The 16332-nt window shown below is 36.1% G+C and overlaps 1 protein-coding gene across 6 annotated transcripts in view; it reads left to right on the top strand.

Moving 5' to 3' along the window:
• Nucleotides 1-16332, top strand: part of RCOR3 (REST corepressor 3) — a 51196-nt gene that overhangs the window by 21377 nt on the left and 13487 nt on the right. For all 6 annotated transcript variants that reach the window (XR_009563056.2, XM_060294512.2, XM_030872948.3 and 3 more), the window contains 2 exons: nucleotides 4432-4650; nucleotides 9604-9681. Coding sequence is in view for 5 of the 6 variants with exons in the window: in XM_060294512.2 (XP_060150495.1) it covers nucleotides 4432-4650; nucleotides 9604-9681 (297 nt within the window). In the remaining variant the exon portion in view is untranslated. The remainder of the gene's footprint in view (nucleotides 1-4431; nucleotides 4651-9603; nucleotides 9682-16332) is intronic.

Consider the following 16332-nt stretch of genomic DNA (forward strand, 5'->3'; position numbering starts at 1 on the left):
TAATTGTTTGTAGATTAGTTTGCATTTCCTATATAGAGGTTTATATTATCTGAAAATAACAGCAGTTTTATTTCTTTTCAGTCCTTATAATACCTTTTATTTCTTCCCTTACTGAACTGGTTAGAATCACCAGTATAATGTTGAATGAAGTTATGATAGCAAATATTTTTATCTTATTCCTGACTTTAGAGAGAATGATTTTTATGTTTCAGCATCAAGTAGGATGTTATTAAAGGTTTTTGACTTGCTCACATGACTGGTAGTTGATATACTAGCTGTTAGCTAGCATTCCTCTCTAGCCTGGTGGTCCCTTAGTAATTTGGTTTCTGACCATGGCTGGTTGCCTCCAAAGTAATCATCCCCAAATCTACTGCATTCTGTTGGTTTTAAGTGAGTTACTAAAGTTGGTCCAGAATCAAGGAGAATGGGAGAGAGTCCCACTTCTCAGTGGTTGGAATGTTGAAGAATTTGAGGATATGTTTTAAAACCTCCAAGTCTAGAATGTCGAATTTTCATGAATGTTTTTCCATGTGTGCTTGAGAGTAATACATACTCTAATTATTGGTTACAGGTTTTTTATGTGTCTTAATTGAAGCTTGTCAGTTATATGCTTGAAATCAATATTCTGTTACTGCTTGCCTACTTGCTAGGGTTGTTTCAGTGGGTGTTTATGTGCTTATCTGATGGATTATTGAGAAATAATACTTTTTATATTTTGAAACTATTGTTATTAGGTGTATAGAAATTGTTTTATCTTGTTGAATTGAACCTTTTATCAATATGTAATGACCCTTTCATCTCTTTTGATGCCTTCTACTTTTCAAGATTATTTTGTCTGATATAACTCTTATCACCTTTCTTTTGTTAAGTGTTTGCCTGGTATATCTTTATTTTTTTTTTTTTTTTATTTTTTGCGGTACATGGGCCTCTCACTGTTGCGGGCTCTCCCGTTGCGGAGCACAGGCTCCGGACGCACAGGCTCAGCGGCCATGGCTTACGGGCCCAGCCACTCCGCTGCCTGTGGGATCCTCCAGGACTGGGGCACGAACCCGTGTCCCCTGCATCGGCAGGTGGACTCCCAACCACTGCGCCACCAGGGAAGCCCTGCCTGGTATATCTTTATTGCTTATTTTCAACATTTCTGTGTCCTCACATTTTAAGTATGTGTCTTACAGGAGCATATAAGTTGGGTTTTATATTTTATCTAGAGAGTTTAGCTCCTATATACCAGTCATGATCATTGATATTTGTATTTTTGTTCTTTCTTATTTTTACCTTCTATTTGACTTGCTTTTTCTGGTTTTCTTTCCCCTCCTTTATGGCCTTCTTTTTGGATTAAGAATCCATCTCTTGTTTGATTTTTTTTTTTTTAACTGTCTACTAGTCTGGAATGTTTCTATATTTCTATTCTTACTGTGTATTCTGAAAATTTTATCCTGCATATTTAACTTAAAGCCTAATATTGGTGTTTTTAATGGGATTCTAATTAATATAAGACCCTTAGGCTGCTTTGACTTCAACCACTATCCTCTTGATTTATATGCTATTTTTGCCAAGTTTTACTTACATCTTATTTTTTAAAGTATCTCATATTAAACACATAGTCGGGGTTAGTTTAGATTTACTCACATGCTTAAAATTAATTTTGCTTATCATTCTTTCTTGAATCTTAGAACTTTCTTTGAAAATAATTTTTCTTTTTTCTAAAGTGTATCTTTTACAGGTTAATTTAGTGAGAGTCTATTGATTATAAACACAGTCAGTTTTGGAATGTCCAAAATGTCCTTCCTTGTTCTTGAACACTTAGTTTTGCTGGGGTTAGACTCCTAGGTTGACGGATATTATTTGAAGATATTATTCTACTGCTTTCTGATTTCTGTCATTGCTTTAGAGAAGTCTGCTGTCAGGCTAGTTACCATTCCTTTGGAGGTAATTTAGCTTTTCTCTTTGTCTGCTTTTATGATCTCTTCTTTGTCTTTAGTGTTCTGTAGTTTCATTTTAATGTATCTGGGTATGGATTTCTTTTTTTTAAACTTGCTTCGGATTCATTTGTACTTTCTGAATCCTGTCTTAAGTTCTGTAAAATTCTCATTTGTTGTCTCTTTGAATATAGATTCTCCCTCATTCTCTCTATTCTTTCTTTTGGGAATTCTTTTAGAAATGTAATGGACTTTTCACATGTCTCTTAACCACTCATATTTTCCATCCTTTTGTCTTTCCATACTTCTGTACTATGTTTTGGGCATTTTTCTCATATGTGCATTTGAAGTCACTAATTTTCTTTTGAGCTCTGTCTGATCGGCTAAGTAACCCATCCATTGAGTTTCTAATCTTATTTATAATATTTTTTATTTCTAGGTGTTCTATTTGGTTCTTTTGCATATCTGCTTGGTCAGTTTTGATAGACTCACTTCTTATAAGAATATTCCATATTTTCAGTTCTTTTATTTCTTTGTAAACATATAACACATGTATTGTATTCTCTTTACCTAGTAATTGTAATATTTGTCATCTTTGCAGATATAATTCTATTGTTTGCTCTCTGCTGTGTTTCACTCATGAGGCTTGTTTGGCACTCTGTGGTTGTGAGCTCATTTTCCTTGGAACATATTTGTTGAAAATTTTTGAGACCTGGTTTTACAGTGCATTCTTCTGAGGATAGTTTCCCTTTACTTCTGCAAACTGTCTGAAGGCCCTACCAACCTGAGACACTTCAGAGTACATTTTCGACTTGGAGTTTTTCAGGCCAGACATTCCTGTAAATTTAGTCCCCAAACCTGCCTGAATATAGGCCTGTGGTTAGGGATTCTTAGGGAAGACTTTTTGGTTTCTTTCCTTTCCTTTCGGCCAAAGATGAATTAGGCATGACTTTCTTTAATCATCTTCTCCCTCTGCAGGGCAGGGGCACTTTTCCTACTTTGCACAATGATGGAGTCCCCTTCCAGAGTTCTGGCTTTATCTCCTGTGCCCTGCACCTGTTGTCCATTGAAGCCTAGGCAAATGTCAGCTCCTGCATCCTTGCTTATCCCTCTGGTTTCCTGCTTTCTCATCATTTCTGGTCTCTGAGGGATTTCCTCACCTCTCTGCCAGCTCAGAAATTAATTTAAAAGATTTAAAAAATATGTTTGATCTAGGGACTTCCCTAGTGGCACGGTGGTTAAATATCCACCTGCCAATGCAGGGGACACGGGTTCGAGCCCTGGTCCAGGAAGATCCCACATGCCACGGAGCAACCAAGCCCATGCGCCACAACTGCTGCGCCTGCGCTCTAGAGCCCATGAGCCATAAGTACTGAGCTTGTGCACCACAACTACTGAAGCCCTCGTGCCTAGAGCCCGTGCTCCGTAACAAGAGAAGCCACCACAATGAGAAGCCCATGCACCACAACAAAGAGTAGCCCCCATTCACCGCAACTAGAGAAAGCCCGCACGCGACAAAAACCCAATGCAGCCAAAAATAAATAAATTTATTTTTTAAAAAAATACTTGATCTAGCAATTGTAGAAGTGCTATACTGGGAGGAGTTTCCCTGAACATCAAATCTGCCATGTGTTGCTTTGAGTTGCATTTTAAGCAACAAGGTGGATTATACTTCACTATACAATTATTTTGTGACTTTTCTTGGAGTTTCTTTTCTAAAGAATTGGATTATTAAGTCTATTCAGTGAAATAACCTTCAGCCTAATGGACACAAGTTTCTAATGGATTCCTGTCTCAGAAGCACAGAATAACATTGTATTTTTACATCACACTTTAAGAATATTGTAAGTAATAATGAAATCCTCCTTAAGAGTTCATGGTGATCATTGTTAGAACTTTTCTATCCTCTTCCAAAATGCAAATTTGAACTTTATTTTATTCACAGATAAATAGACTTGGAGTTTAGAAATGTTGTTAGGATTAAAATAATCCTGTGCCCTTTTTAATTTTTAGAAGGCATAGTTCTCTTTCACCAACACTAAAGTGAGAATGAGATGTTATCTCTTTTTTACCAGTTGTCTAATTTGCCACTTGTCATGATTCCTAATTTGCCCCTTTTTTTTACTTTCTTTAAAACTTCGCACTTAATAAGTTATAGCTTCCCCCTCCCCTTTATTGCTGAGGGAAAATATATCCCATCTTGAAATCTTGAAGCAAACAGAAATAGTTTAGAGTCCACCTTATTTTTTCATTTGTTCATAGTCCTCTAGGCATAGAAACCAAACATTTTATTGAGTGGATTAATCAAAGATACGTTATGGTATATGCTCATTTCCTCCTAATTGATGAGTTGTTGTGTGTGTGTGAATTTGGACTCGTATGTAATATAATTGGTTAGAAGTATTTTGTAGGTGTACTTAGTGTAACAGATGCTTCTACTAGTAATAGACTGTTTTCAGTTTATACATTTGTAAAAACCAAATGACCTATTATTCTGTCTTTATTCTTCCAGGGTAATACTGACCAACCTGTCCAAACTAGCAAGATTGGACTTGGGAGGAGAGAATATCAGAGTTTACAACACCGCCATCATTCTCAGCGTTCTAAGTGCCGTCCACCTAAGGGCATGTATTTAACCCAGGAAGATGTGGTAGCTGTTTCCTGTAGCCCCAATGCAGCCAACACCATCCTGAGGCAACTGGACATGGAGTTGATCTCTTTAAAACGTCAGGTATTTTATAAAAATCATATTTTCGATGATTCTATCTATTTTGCTTATATATTTTTATCTCCGTAAACTCAAGTTTTTTTGCAGATTTTCTCAGCCACCCGTTTACATAAGTTTTGTTTTTTTATTTACCTTGTTTCCAAGTTATAAGATGCCTCTGTCTTTCTAGATTTGAATCCCAGCATTGCTGCCTGTTAGCTTTGTGATGTTGGGAAATACTAGTCTCTATAAGCTTCAATTTTTTATTTATAAAATTGGGCGTAATGATCATACTTCTCTCACAGGTTGTTGGGAATCATTTGAGATAATACATGTAGATTGTTCAGCAGTGTTTGGCACATTTTGAATGCTCAGTGACTAATGGCTGCCCTCTTCATTATTATCATTATCACCAGTAGTAGTAGCAGCAATATTATTTAAAAGTATCATTATCATAATCAGGTAGTGGTTAAGTTAGGTTTTAGAGTCAGTGATCCTATGTTCTAACCCTAGCTACACTGTCTACTTCCTGCGCAACCATAGAGGAGCTTGTTTAACTTCTCTCAACTTCAGTTTTCCCATCTCAAAATGAGGATAGTAATATTTTTGCTTGGGGGGAATTAAACAAGATAGTATATGGTAAGTCCTTAAAACATTACTGCCTTGCACATAATATGTACTCAATTAATGGTTGTTATTAGGACTCCGGTCTTTCTCAGTCATGTTTTCCTTTATTTATTTGTTTGTTTCTCTTGTTTTAGGTACTCTTCTAAGTCTGTACTTTCTTGCTCTAAATTAACCAGCCTTACACTATTTGCCAGAGACTTCTGAGTCTACTTCTCAAGCTGTGGCTTTTCTCCCAAGCTCTGTAGCTACATTTCCAGCTACGAGCTAGACATCTCATCTAACCCCCAAAAGATTTCTTTCTGTGTTCCTTGTCTGTTGAAACATCTGAATCATCCTTGACTCATCCCTTGCCTTTATCACTCCCCCAACACACACAAACATAAGTGGTAAGTTATGTGAGTTTCATCTCTGAAATTTCCTTTAAATCAATCCCCTTATTTTTAATCTCATCCCTACTACCCTTGTTCAGGCCCTTATCACCTCTTATCTGACAATCCCTGTCTTGTTGATTCTCCTTGCTGTCCATCTCTCTTCAGCTCTACGTTACACATTGTTATCAGTGTTATCCTTTTAAAATTCTGGTATAATCCAGATGACTCATCTTAAAACTCTTCATTAATTTCCACTTGCCTTTAGCAGGTTACAGCAGAGCTAGGCAGGAATTTATAGGAAGGTCATGTTAAGAAATTTAAAATTCATCATGAGTTAGAAAACCACTGAAGGATTTAAAAGAGGTATAACATGGTCATATTTACGTTTTTCAGCTTTATCTCTTCGTATTTTTTTTCCAGTAGTTGCTCTAGGGATTATAATATGCATCCTTAGCTTACAGTGTCATTCTCGCTTAGATATTACAATGTGCATCCTTAGAGTTAATATTATACCACTTCACATATAATGTAAGAACCTTGCCAACAGGGTAGTATGGACCAAGATAGTTTTTCTCTATACCAAACATTCAAATTTCTCTATCCCTTGACCCTGGTTACTCACCCAAACTGCTTTTATATTTCTCTTTTCTTCTCCAGCAAACTTCCTGAATAAATATCTATCACATTAGCTTACCCTGCTTTCTTACCACTTATTCTCAGAGGCTTCCCAATCTAATTTCTGCCCTACATCCCATCGCAATTCTGCCACTGAAAAAGCTATCTTAAGATTGTTTATGAACAAGTTGCCAGGTCTAATGCCCTCTTCTTGGTTCTTATCTCTTTTGACAACCACTTCTTCCTTCTTAGAATTCCTTTGTTTTGACTTATATGACCCTGGACTCTCAAGTATATATATAGTATATATTTGATTGAATGCTTTGCCTTTAGTCGAACCATACTTGTGTGCAAGACTCCCATCTTCCAACCCACAGCACTCCTTCTCTTTAGAGAACTTCTGAAACACTTTGCCTGTGATATTTTTAAAGTGCGCAGAATTTTTTTTTTTGCAGTACACGGGCCTCTCACTGTTGTGGCCTCTCCCGTTGTGGAGCACAGGCTCCGGACGCGCAGACCCAGCGGCCATGGCTCACGGGCCCAGCCGCTCCGCAGCATGTGGGATCTTCCCGGACCGGGGCACGAACCCGCGTCCCCTGCAACAGCAGGCGGACTCTCAACCACTGCGCCACCAGGGAAGCCCTCGCAGAATTTTTTTAAGTAATGAAGGAATAAAATGTACTCAGTCACCTGTAATCATACTTAATCCTCAACACTACTACTTCACTACTACCTCACTTAACACTATTTTTATTGATTTTTTAAATTAATTTATTTTTTTAATTTATTATTTTTGGCTGTGTTGGGTCTTCGTTGCTGCACACAGACTTTCTGTAGTTGCAGCGAGCGGGGACTACTCTTCATTGCGGTGTGTGGGCTTCTCACTGCGGTGGCTTCTCTTGTTGCAGAGCACGGGCCCTAGAGCGCGCAGGCTTCAGTAGATGCGGTGTGTGGGCTCAGTAGTTGTGGTTCATGGGCTCTAGAGTGCAGGCTCAGTAGTTGTGGCACACGGGCTTAGTTGCACCGCAGCATGTGGAATCTTCCTGGACCAGGGCTCGAACCCGTGTCCCCTGCATTGGCAGGCGGATTCTCAACCACTGCACCACCAGGGAAGTCCTATTGATTTTTACAAAGGAACTTTTTTAAAGCTTTAAGTTCCTTTCTTGGATATTCGTTTGATGTGTAACATAGTAAAGATTTGCACTCTTGGATTTGCAAATTCTACCACTTTTATATCCCAGACGCATCTCATAAGCAGTGTCCAGACTGAATTCTTCCATGCCCACAAGGTATCTGTTCCTCTTTTTGCATTCCCTGTCTGGGTGAATAGCACCACGTACACTCAGTTACTCAAACCAGTGACCAAAGAGTTATCCTTGATTACTCCCCCTCCCTAATTCTCCACAATCAGTTGTTTACAAAGACGTCTTAATTTTGTTTCCAGGTTATTCCTTAACCCATCTCTGTGCACGACAGCCACCGCCACCCCTTCATTTCTGCTGTTTAAATCGAAGTCCTCAACGTTTCTCATTCGGATTGTTACATTAACTTCTATCTTCTTCACCCCATTCTGTTCTCCAGATTACTACTGGAATTATCGTTATAAAAGTGAAATATGGTTGTGTTGCTCCCTTGCTTAAGGTTTCCTTCAATCTTTAGGCAAGATTCAAATTCTTTGGTCTGGCCCCAGCCTAACTGCTTGCTGCTGCTTTAGGGCTGTCATGTCTTTCTAATGCTATTCTGCCTGGAAGACATTCCTTCCCCACAATCCTGTCTACCTGCTTCATTGTTATTAATCCATTAAAACTCAATTTAGGTGTGATCTCCTCTGGAAAACCTTCCCTAATCTTCCCCATGATCCACACCTGCTAACACATGCAAACACACTCTCTTCTTTCTCTCTCCAAGACTATGTTAGGTGTTTTAGCACTTATCATACTTTTATATTTATTTATCTCCCCACTAATCTATGAAATCCCTAAAAACTGAGACTTCACATTTTATCTCTTTATATCTATCTAACATGGCTGATCAATTAACTTCATTTGAACCAACCTAGATTTATACATTTTAGCTTTGTTTTTAAGATCTCAGGTGAAAAAAAATTTTGCGCATCACTTTATAAATATCAGATTGTCCATACTGGAAAAACAAAAATAGAAAAAAATAAACAAATGAACAAACAAAAAATCCTAACCCTTAATATTCTAGGTAGAGATTAACTAAATTGCTAGTGGAATAGTAGTTTCAAACTTGGCATGGTTCAAAATCAGGTTCTACCTCCTATTTCTATAGCCTTGGGAGTTTCTTAATTTCTCTGTACCTTACCTTCCTCATCATTAAATTGTTACAATAGAAATAGTCAGTTCTGCTATAATGCTTGTTTTGAAAACATGAATTTTTTCCAACACAGTTGATATACTAGGGAACAGTTTGAACATAATGTGACTTTTGCATTTGCTTACATGTGATTTTTGTTAGGGAAAAACTACATCTTGCTGAGTACATGCCCACACACTTCAGATGTATACCAGCTACCTCCATTCACTGTGTGTTATGTGCCATCCACATCCACATCTGCTGTTAAAACTCTTAATCTGTTTTCAAATAACCCTTCTTCAACCACTTCCCAATGACTCACAAATTGCAGTTATTTTGACACCCACTTACGTAAGCAACCTTTTAAGGTAAAGTATCATCTTTATTGTAACGCTTGTGAATTTCTTTATTATTTGAATGTATAAAAACTATGCTATCATTTTTATTAGGTGTCTGTCTTACGTGTCACTGATGAAGTTTTGGAGTGTTGTGTCCCAAGCTCCTTTTCCCCATAAGCCCTGTGGTTTTTATTGTGCAGTTTTGCCTAGTACCGTGGCTTTTGAGAATGCATATGTCAGGTTATAACAGAACTGATTGTACTTACTTCACAGAGTAGTTATGAGAATTAAGTGATTTATCACATATGATGCACTGGCAATGATGCTTCACATAATAAACACCTAATAAATATTATCCACTGTCATCATTACTATTCTTATTAGAATAATTGTTATTTGACCAAAGCATTATGGTAATGAGAAATATTGGTGGAACTTAATCCCTATATATACCAGTTGTCTTGGATTATAAGAGACATTGTTACAGATATTCAAACACTATCATTTATGAGTCTGTTAGATATGTATATAGTTGATGTGTATATTGCTTGAATGAGTGTTGTATCACACACTAAGTGTGATAAGTGTCCTATCCTCACGAACTTCAGTTTAACAGGGTGTTGATATATATCCTTTTCACTTATTGAATACTCAAAAATTCACCTAAGTAGATGATCTGATTCATATTTTGGGTTATTTTGTTGAAGGTTCAGAATGCTAAGCAAGTAAACAGTGCACTTAAACAGAAAATGGAAGGTGGAATTGAAGAATTCAAACCTCCTGAGGTATGTTATTGAGGAGTACATGTGCTAAGTACAGTGAAACCTTGTTCTTTGAGTTATCCAGTGTTCAACTACTACTTTGGTTACATGTTAATACTTCGAAGGTTTTATAATATGGATAATTTATTATGTCTCTATTTTGTCATTTAGATAGTTACTCTCTTGAGACTTGGCTAATGATTTACATTAAATCATTTCGTCCCTGTCCTTAGCACTTCTTACCAAGCAAAGTAATTAGGGAAAATAGCGATACTAGTAGGCCCAGTGCATGTGAAACTAGAAGGTCATTAATGAACAAGCCAGGGCATTTTTAGGTCTAGAGCAGTGTTTGTTCAAAGCCCTTTCCTACCTGTGTAAATTGGTAACAGGAAGAAAAGATCACAAGAAAAGGAGCTCATTTTAACAGTTTTAACAAAATTTTACTTTAATTTTGTGTATTTGGATTTTGGCTCAGGTTTCCAATTAGGATTTTAGTAGGTGGACCTACATTCTTGTACTCATATCCTGGAAAATATAAAATCCAAAAACAAGATATAGATTGGCCATTTTCTCAAGTCTTACTTGTACTTCAGCTAAAATTTAATATGTTTTTTATATTTGTGATGACTAAGGATGTACTTAAATGCTCATAAAATCCAATCAAATATTTTTACAGAAGCTTCTATTATAAAGTCTTTTCTCTTTTCTCTCTCTTTTTTAAGACTCCTGTGTTATGCTTCATATCCTGGACTTGCTTTTCTATGTATGTAATAATCAAATAATCCTACTTGGTCTTAATGGGATGTTTTTTTCCCCCAAATCACAGGTTGACTGAAATATCTACAAAGGAAATATGTATGAGGGGATGGGGGGAGGCAGAAGAGTAGTACTTCATATGCCATCTTACTCATTAGAATCTTTCAGAAAGGAAGAATCATTATGAAGGAAGTTGTTTTTGTTTGTTTTGAATAGTCTCTTTCAAGAAGGTCAGGCAATGGAAAAGAATGAAATATATGTAGACTAATATCTCATTCCAAACCCCCAGGTAAACTGACAAATATTCTAGTGATATTTAAATAAAGATAGTGTAATACAAAGAATACTGCTTTATTTTATGTTATATTATTGCAACAAAAATTAAATTTTGTATTGGAATTAATTTAATCTTTAATTATGCATTATAAAATGCATAAAAGCAAAAAACTTTAAATGCCTATGAGTTTATAATTTAAAATTAAATAAAAAAATATAGCAGATGTTGAAAACATTATGGGAATATCTTGAAGAACTTTATGCCAATAAGTTTGAAAATTTAAACAAAACTTAGAAATTCCTAGGAAAATATGGCTTACCAAAAGTGTCTTAAAAAGAAAGAAAACTGAATAATTTATAACCATTAAATAATTGAAGGAACAATTAACATTTTTTCTCATAAGAAAACAGCAGGCCAAGAGAACTTTACAGAAAAAGTCTACCAAATTTTCAAGAAAATAAAATTCTAATCTCAAATTTTCCAGAAAATTGCAGAATAGTCTCATTCACTAACATTATATAAAGTAAGATGTGAAAGTACAATAGCATTTATAACTTTCCTGTATGCTGCTTCTTTTGATAATCGCATAAGTCCAAAGAAGTAGATGAAGTAAATGCTGTTATTTTACATGAGGAAGTTGGGCCTCAGAGAGATTAACTGACTTGATCAAGATCACACATCTAGTAAATAGTGAAACTCTGACTGTATTTCAGATGCCTAGAGTCCAGTTTAATGCCATGCTGTCCTAGATTAATGCCATGCTGCCTCTTACTTTTGGAAGTTTTCATATAATAGTAAAAGTGTATATTAGATTCTCACATTTAAATGCAGTTATTGGGGGACTTCCCTGGCAGTCCAGTGGTTAAGACTTCACCTTCCAATGCAGGGGTGCAGGTCCGATCCCTGGTCGGGGCGCTAAAATCCCACATGCCTCGTGGCCAAAAAACGTAAAAGAGAAGCAATATTGTAACAAATTCAATAAAGAGTTTAAAAATGGTCCACATAAAAAAATATTAAAAAATATTAAAAAAAATAAATGCAGTTACTGGTTTAGAAGTTATCATTTATTATATCTCTTGGTTTATTGTAAAAATAATGATCAAAATGAAACAATCAAAATCTTAACACACTACAATCCATACACTGAAGTTTATATATTACTTTGAGGTTGATTTTGAGCTCACATGACTTGAAAAATGTATATATGTTTTATCATCTAGAAAATGCCCAGGATATATTTATATTTATCATATTGTTCCTATTGCTTTACAGGGGAGAGCAACCTGAATAGATATATTTCAAAACACTAGATTAACAGTCATATTAAAGACCTTGAAAAATCATGTAATCTATCCCCTTACCTTTAGGTTAGCTGGTACCTAACCTAAAAAATTTCTCCCTAATACCTAATAAAAGGATTTTATTAACCTTTTAAACAATAGGCTACTAAATTATGTAGCTCAACTGGAAGTAAACAGTTACTAAGATGCTTACTTATTCATTTGGTTGTATTTGTTATTTTCACTGATTTAGGGAAAATATTGGTGAAGAAAGTCCATTCACTTCCCTAAGTATTTATGATCACCTGTTTCATGTAAGGCACTGCATTAGGCAGTGTGTGTGGGGGGAAGAGGCGACACCTAAAAAGGAGGAAGGATAGATTTTTTCCATCTACTTCTTAAAAGAAGAATTTATAGTCTAGATATTATAAGACAAACTGATTAAAGTTATAGATTTATAAGTAAAGATCTTAGGAAAACAAGTGGCTATTATTCATTCCAGCTAGGGTAATCAGGGAGGACTTCCTAGAGGGGGAAGTTTCAGCTGAAGTTTGAAGGATGAGTAGGAGTTTTGCACATACAAAAAGGGCAGGTGAAGGGAATAACGTGAACAATGATTTGGTGTTGAGCAGTACATTCAAAATATAAATACAGTGGGGAAAAATAAAAGCACTGGATATTCCCTGAGCACTTCTTATGTGCTCATTATTGTGCTAATTACTATTGAGAATTCAGTGGAAGTATAAAACAATGTTTTCTCAAGAAGCATATTGTCTACTTGGGAAGGCAAACTTGGTTGCAGAGGATGAATGCACAGGGTGTATGAGAGATGTTAATGAGGTTGAGTTTAACAGGGACTTCTTTGTGATAGAGGTCAGTGGGCAAGAACACTGTGAAAACAAAGTCTTTGTGAAAGCTAGGAAGAGAAGTTTGCCTTTTAAATTAAGTCAAATGGAAAGGCCCTATAGCTTCTTCAATTTAGGAAGGATGTAATGCAAAATTTTTATTTTGGAAAAGGTATCCTGGCAGTGTTTTACAAGATACATTAGAAACTTTAGAGCTGCTAAAATACCAAGCATGTGAGTGATAAAGTAAATGGTAAACGGGTACTGGGTAGTGTCAGGTATTAGTTGTAGGAATGGACAGCAAGTGATAAATCTAGAGAACATTGCAAAGTAGAGGTTACTGTATCTCCTGGAAAGTATGTGAGAGTGTTGTGGGGAGCGGTGGTATGTTTGGTTATGCTTTGATTTGTTGTGGGAGGAGGTAAGTGGGGGGCAAGGAGATTAATGAATCTAGGAAGGAAGAAACTGAAAAAGGAGTGCTTTTTGAAGCTAAAAATTTCCCAGTCTGGGTATTTTCATGCATAGGTGTGTGACATCCTTTCATTATGGATGTTGGATGGAATTTTCAACACTGAGTAGCGGTGACCTTTTCTAACTCTTCCAAGTCAGAGGTAGTATGAATCCACTACTGACAAAAATGGGAAAGATGTGAAGACAGTTTAGCAGGGGAAGGATGTAGTAAAGATGCTGAATTCACTAAGGATGTCATAGATTGTTCTAGATGGCTCTTTGGGGCCTTCTATATTATCATCGTTACTATTATATACTGGATTGTTTTATATTAATATTTTATTATTTTTAAAACAACAGTATTTCAGACGGGGGTTTGCTGCAAAAGAATATTCTCAGTGGTACCTCATAGCTCACCATTACTACCACACAGTTTTAGATTCCTAGATATAGTCTAGTTGTCCTTTCCTTAAGTTAAACAAATCTCTACCAAAGTTTCTTGCGTCTAAAATATAAAAATCAGTAACTTAAAGGAATCCTTTGTATTTTTTAAATGTTGATTCTCTTTCTCCTATAATGTTCCCTTTCTTCCACTGTTTCCATTTTGTAACACATAGACTTTTAAATTCCATACAGTTTCAACTCCCCCTCTGCATTTTTCCACTGAAGCATCTTCTTAAAGATTAATATTGGTGCTAATGACCAAATTCCACAGCTCTAACTCATTTCCCTTGCCTTTTTCTGAGCCCTTCACATAGTGATGACCTCCTTCTTCCTCTAACTTTTGAGAAGTTATGTTCTCTTTTATAACTATTATTTTCCCTTCTCAGCCGTAATTTTTCTTTCTCTACATAAATAAAGACATTCTCCAAATTTTTATCCTCAGAATGCATTTCTCTTCTGTTTGGAAATATACAGTCTCATCACTTTGCTATATTAAAGTCATATCATATGTACATTTAAATGACATAAATTCAACCATAGCTATCAGCCAAATAAAAAAGAGTATGTTTAGTAATAGCAAATGCAGTAGTACTGGCAATTCTGCCTAAACTCCATTTATTGACTGTATACCCCAGAGTGAGCAGTTACGAGCTGGAAACTGTAAATCCACCATTCCTTTAGTCAGTTTTAGCTTCCATATGCCTCCTGAGCATTTCCTTGAACTGAGCGATATTCTAGTATTTAAATAAGTATTTATATTTTTCATTCAGTACTATCCTAAATTCGAGCCTAAATTCGAGCCACAGGCTTCATCTGGGATTTAACTGAGAAACTAGTGGCCCATTCCAATGCTGGAGGAATAATTGGCTATGTGGACTTTTTGAGAGACTGTGCCTGTCTCCGTGGCTACCTTTGTAAGAACATTTCAAGAGTAATTTTGGGAGGAAAACAAAAAACAAAAAAATTCACAGGCTGGTTTTAGTAAGATGACTCCATTGTTTTCCCTCATAAACATTTTCCAGACACTTAAAAAAAAAGTGTTTGAATAGATGAATCTGTTTTAGCCTCCTGCCTAATACCTTTTTTCAGTGTATCCCAAGTTAAATTCCTCATCTTAGCCTTGCCTTCCCACATCTCCCAAATCCTAAATCCTTAACAGCATCACCCTTCTCCCAGCTTTCTAGGCTTAAAGTCTTACTCTGCTCATAATCCTACCCTTCTCCCCTTGCTCCTTACCGCCCCACCCCCCGGCCAGCACAATTGCTTATTAAATCTAGTATGAACTCATCAACCTTGGTTTTTATGGCACTTCCAAAAGTGGTCCTTACTGTATTTTGGTTTAGTTAAGTATCACCAACCTTCCAGGCTTATTTATCACTTCTTCCTGGCAAAAATCCTCTTGTTCCCTGTCATGGTACGCCTTCTCCTCATTTTTGCCTTTCAGAAACTTCTATTCTTAAACCTACCTCAGACTCCAGTCCCTTCAACTTTCCATTTTCCCTATTCTAATCATTTTGACTTTTCCCCCTCATCTTTGAATCCCCAGTGTACTCTGTACTTTTTAATTTTAATAATAGTTATTCGTCTTCATCCCATCTCCTGATATGCTTGTAAACTGATAAATAAGTCTTCATAGTGCTTGTTATTTCTCTTTCACCTTTTATTCTCTTTTCACTAACGACACCTTTTCCTCCAGTTTATGCCTTTCAGGTTTAACAAACGTCGATTGATCAATTTCTGCTGCTAAGGCACTGTGCTAGATGTTCTACATGTATCCTAACTTTAATCCTAAGAACAACTTGCGATGTAGTATTACAAGAGATCCTTAGTATCCAAATGTTCATTAATCTAAGGGATACATGGAGAAGCAAAAGTTGCCAAATAAGAAAATATTCACTAATGAATTGAGCATCTATAAAATTAGGCTCTATTCACCAATTCTCCCTAATTAACTCTAGCTGTTGTCCTTCCCGTCCATCACAGCAACATCCTTCTCTGTTACTCTCTTGCTAATACAGTGCAAATACAAAATGAAATTGTAAGCCTTGCAAAAGATGTGAAACTTCATGAAGTCTATGAAAGTACATGAGAATGACTTTAATCATTTGCAAAATTGTTGACAAATGGGTATCTAGCAGAATTAACAATGGAAAAAAAGAGGATGGTGACTGAGACAAGCACTTTAAAAAAGAATAATTTGAGTAACAAAGAATTAAGAGGGGTTTCAAAGAATCAAGAGAAATTTGTTGAAGTCTTCAAAACAAAAATAGCCTATATGCTATGCTCATGTTGTAAATTGCAAAGCTAGAGAATGTTATACCATTGTATAGTCAGAAGAGGTATGCCAAAAAATAAAATTAAAGCATGTAAGTGGAATCAGTGACTATTTTTTAATGAGCTAATTTTCCTAAGTTTTAGTTTCATATTTCAGATCAAGTTACAATCAACCCTTTATTTTTTAACCATTTACTCTGAAATATTTGGACCTGTTTTAAATAGGTTCCAGTACCAATTATCCTTGGGTACCAAGGGCCTCTTCTGTCTACCTGTCACAGCCACGGTAGCATCAGATTGCCTGGGTATTAACTCAAATATTAGCTCCTACTTCATTCTTGTTACTCCT

This window comes from Globicephala melas, chromosome 1, assembly GCF_963455315.2.
Source record: "Globicephala melas chromosome 1, mGloMel1.2, whole genome shotgun sequence".
Lineage (NCBI taxonomy): Eukaryota > Metazoa > Chordata > Mammalia > Artiodactyla > Delphinidae > Globicephala > Globicephala melas.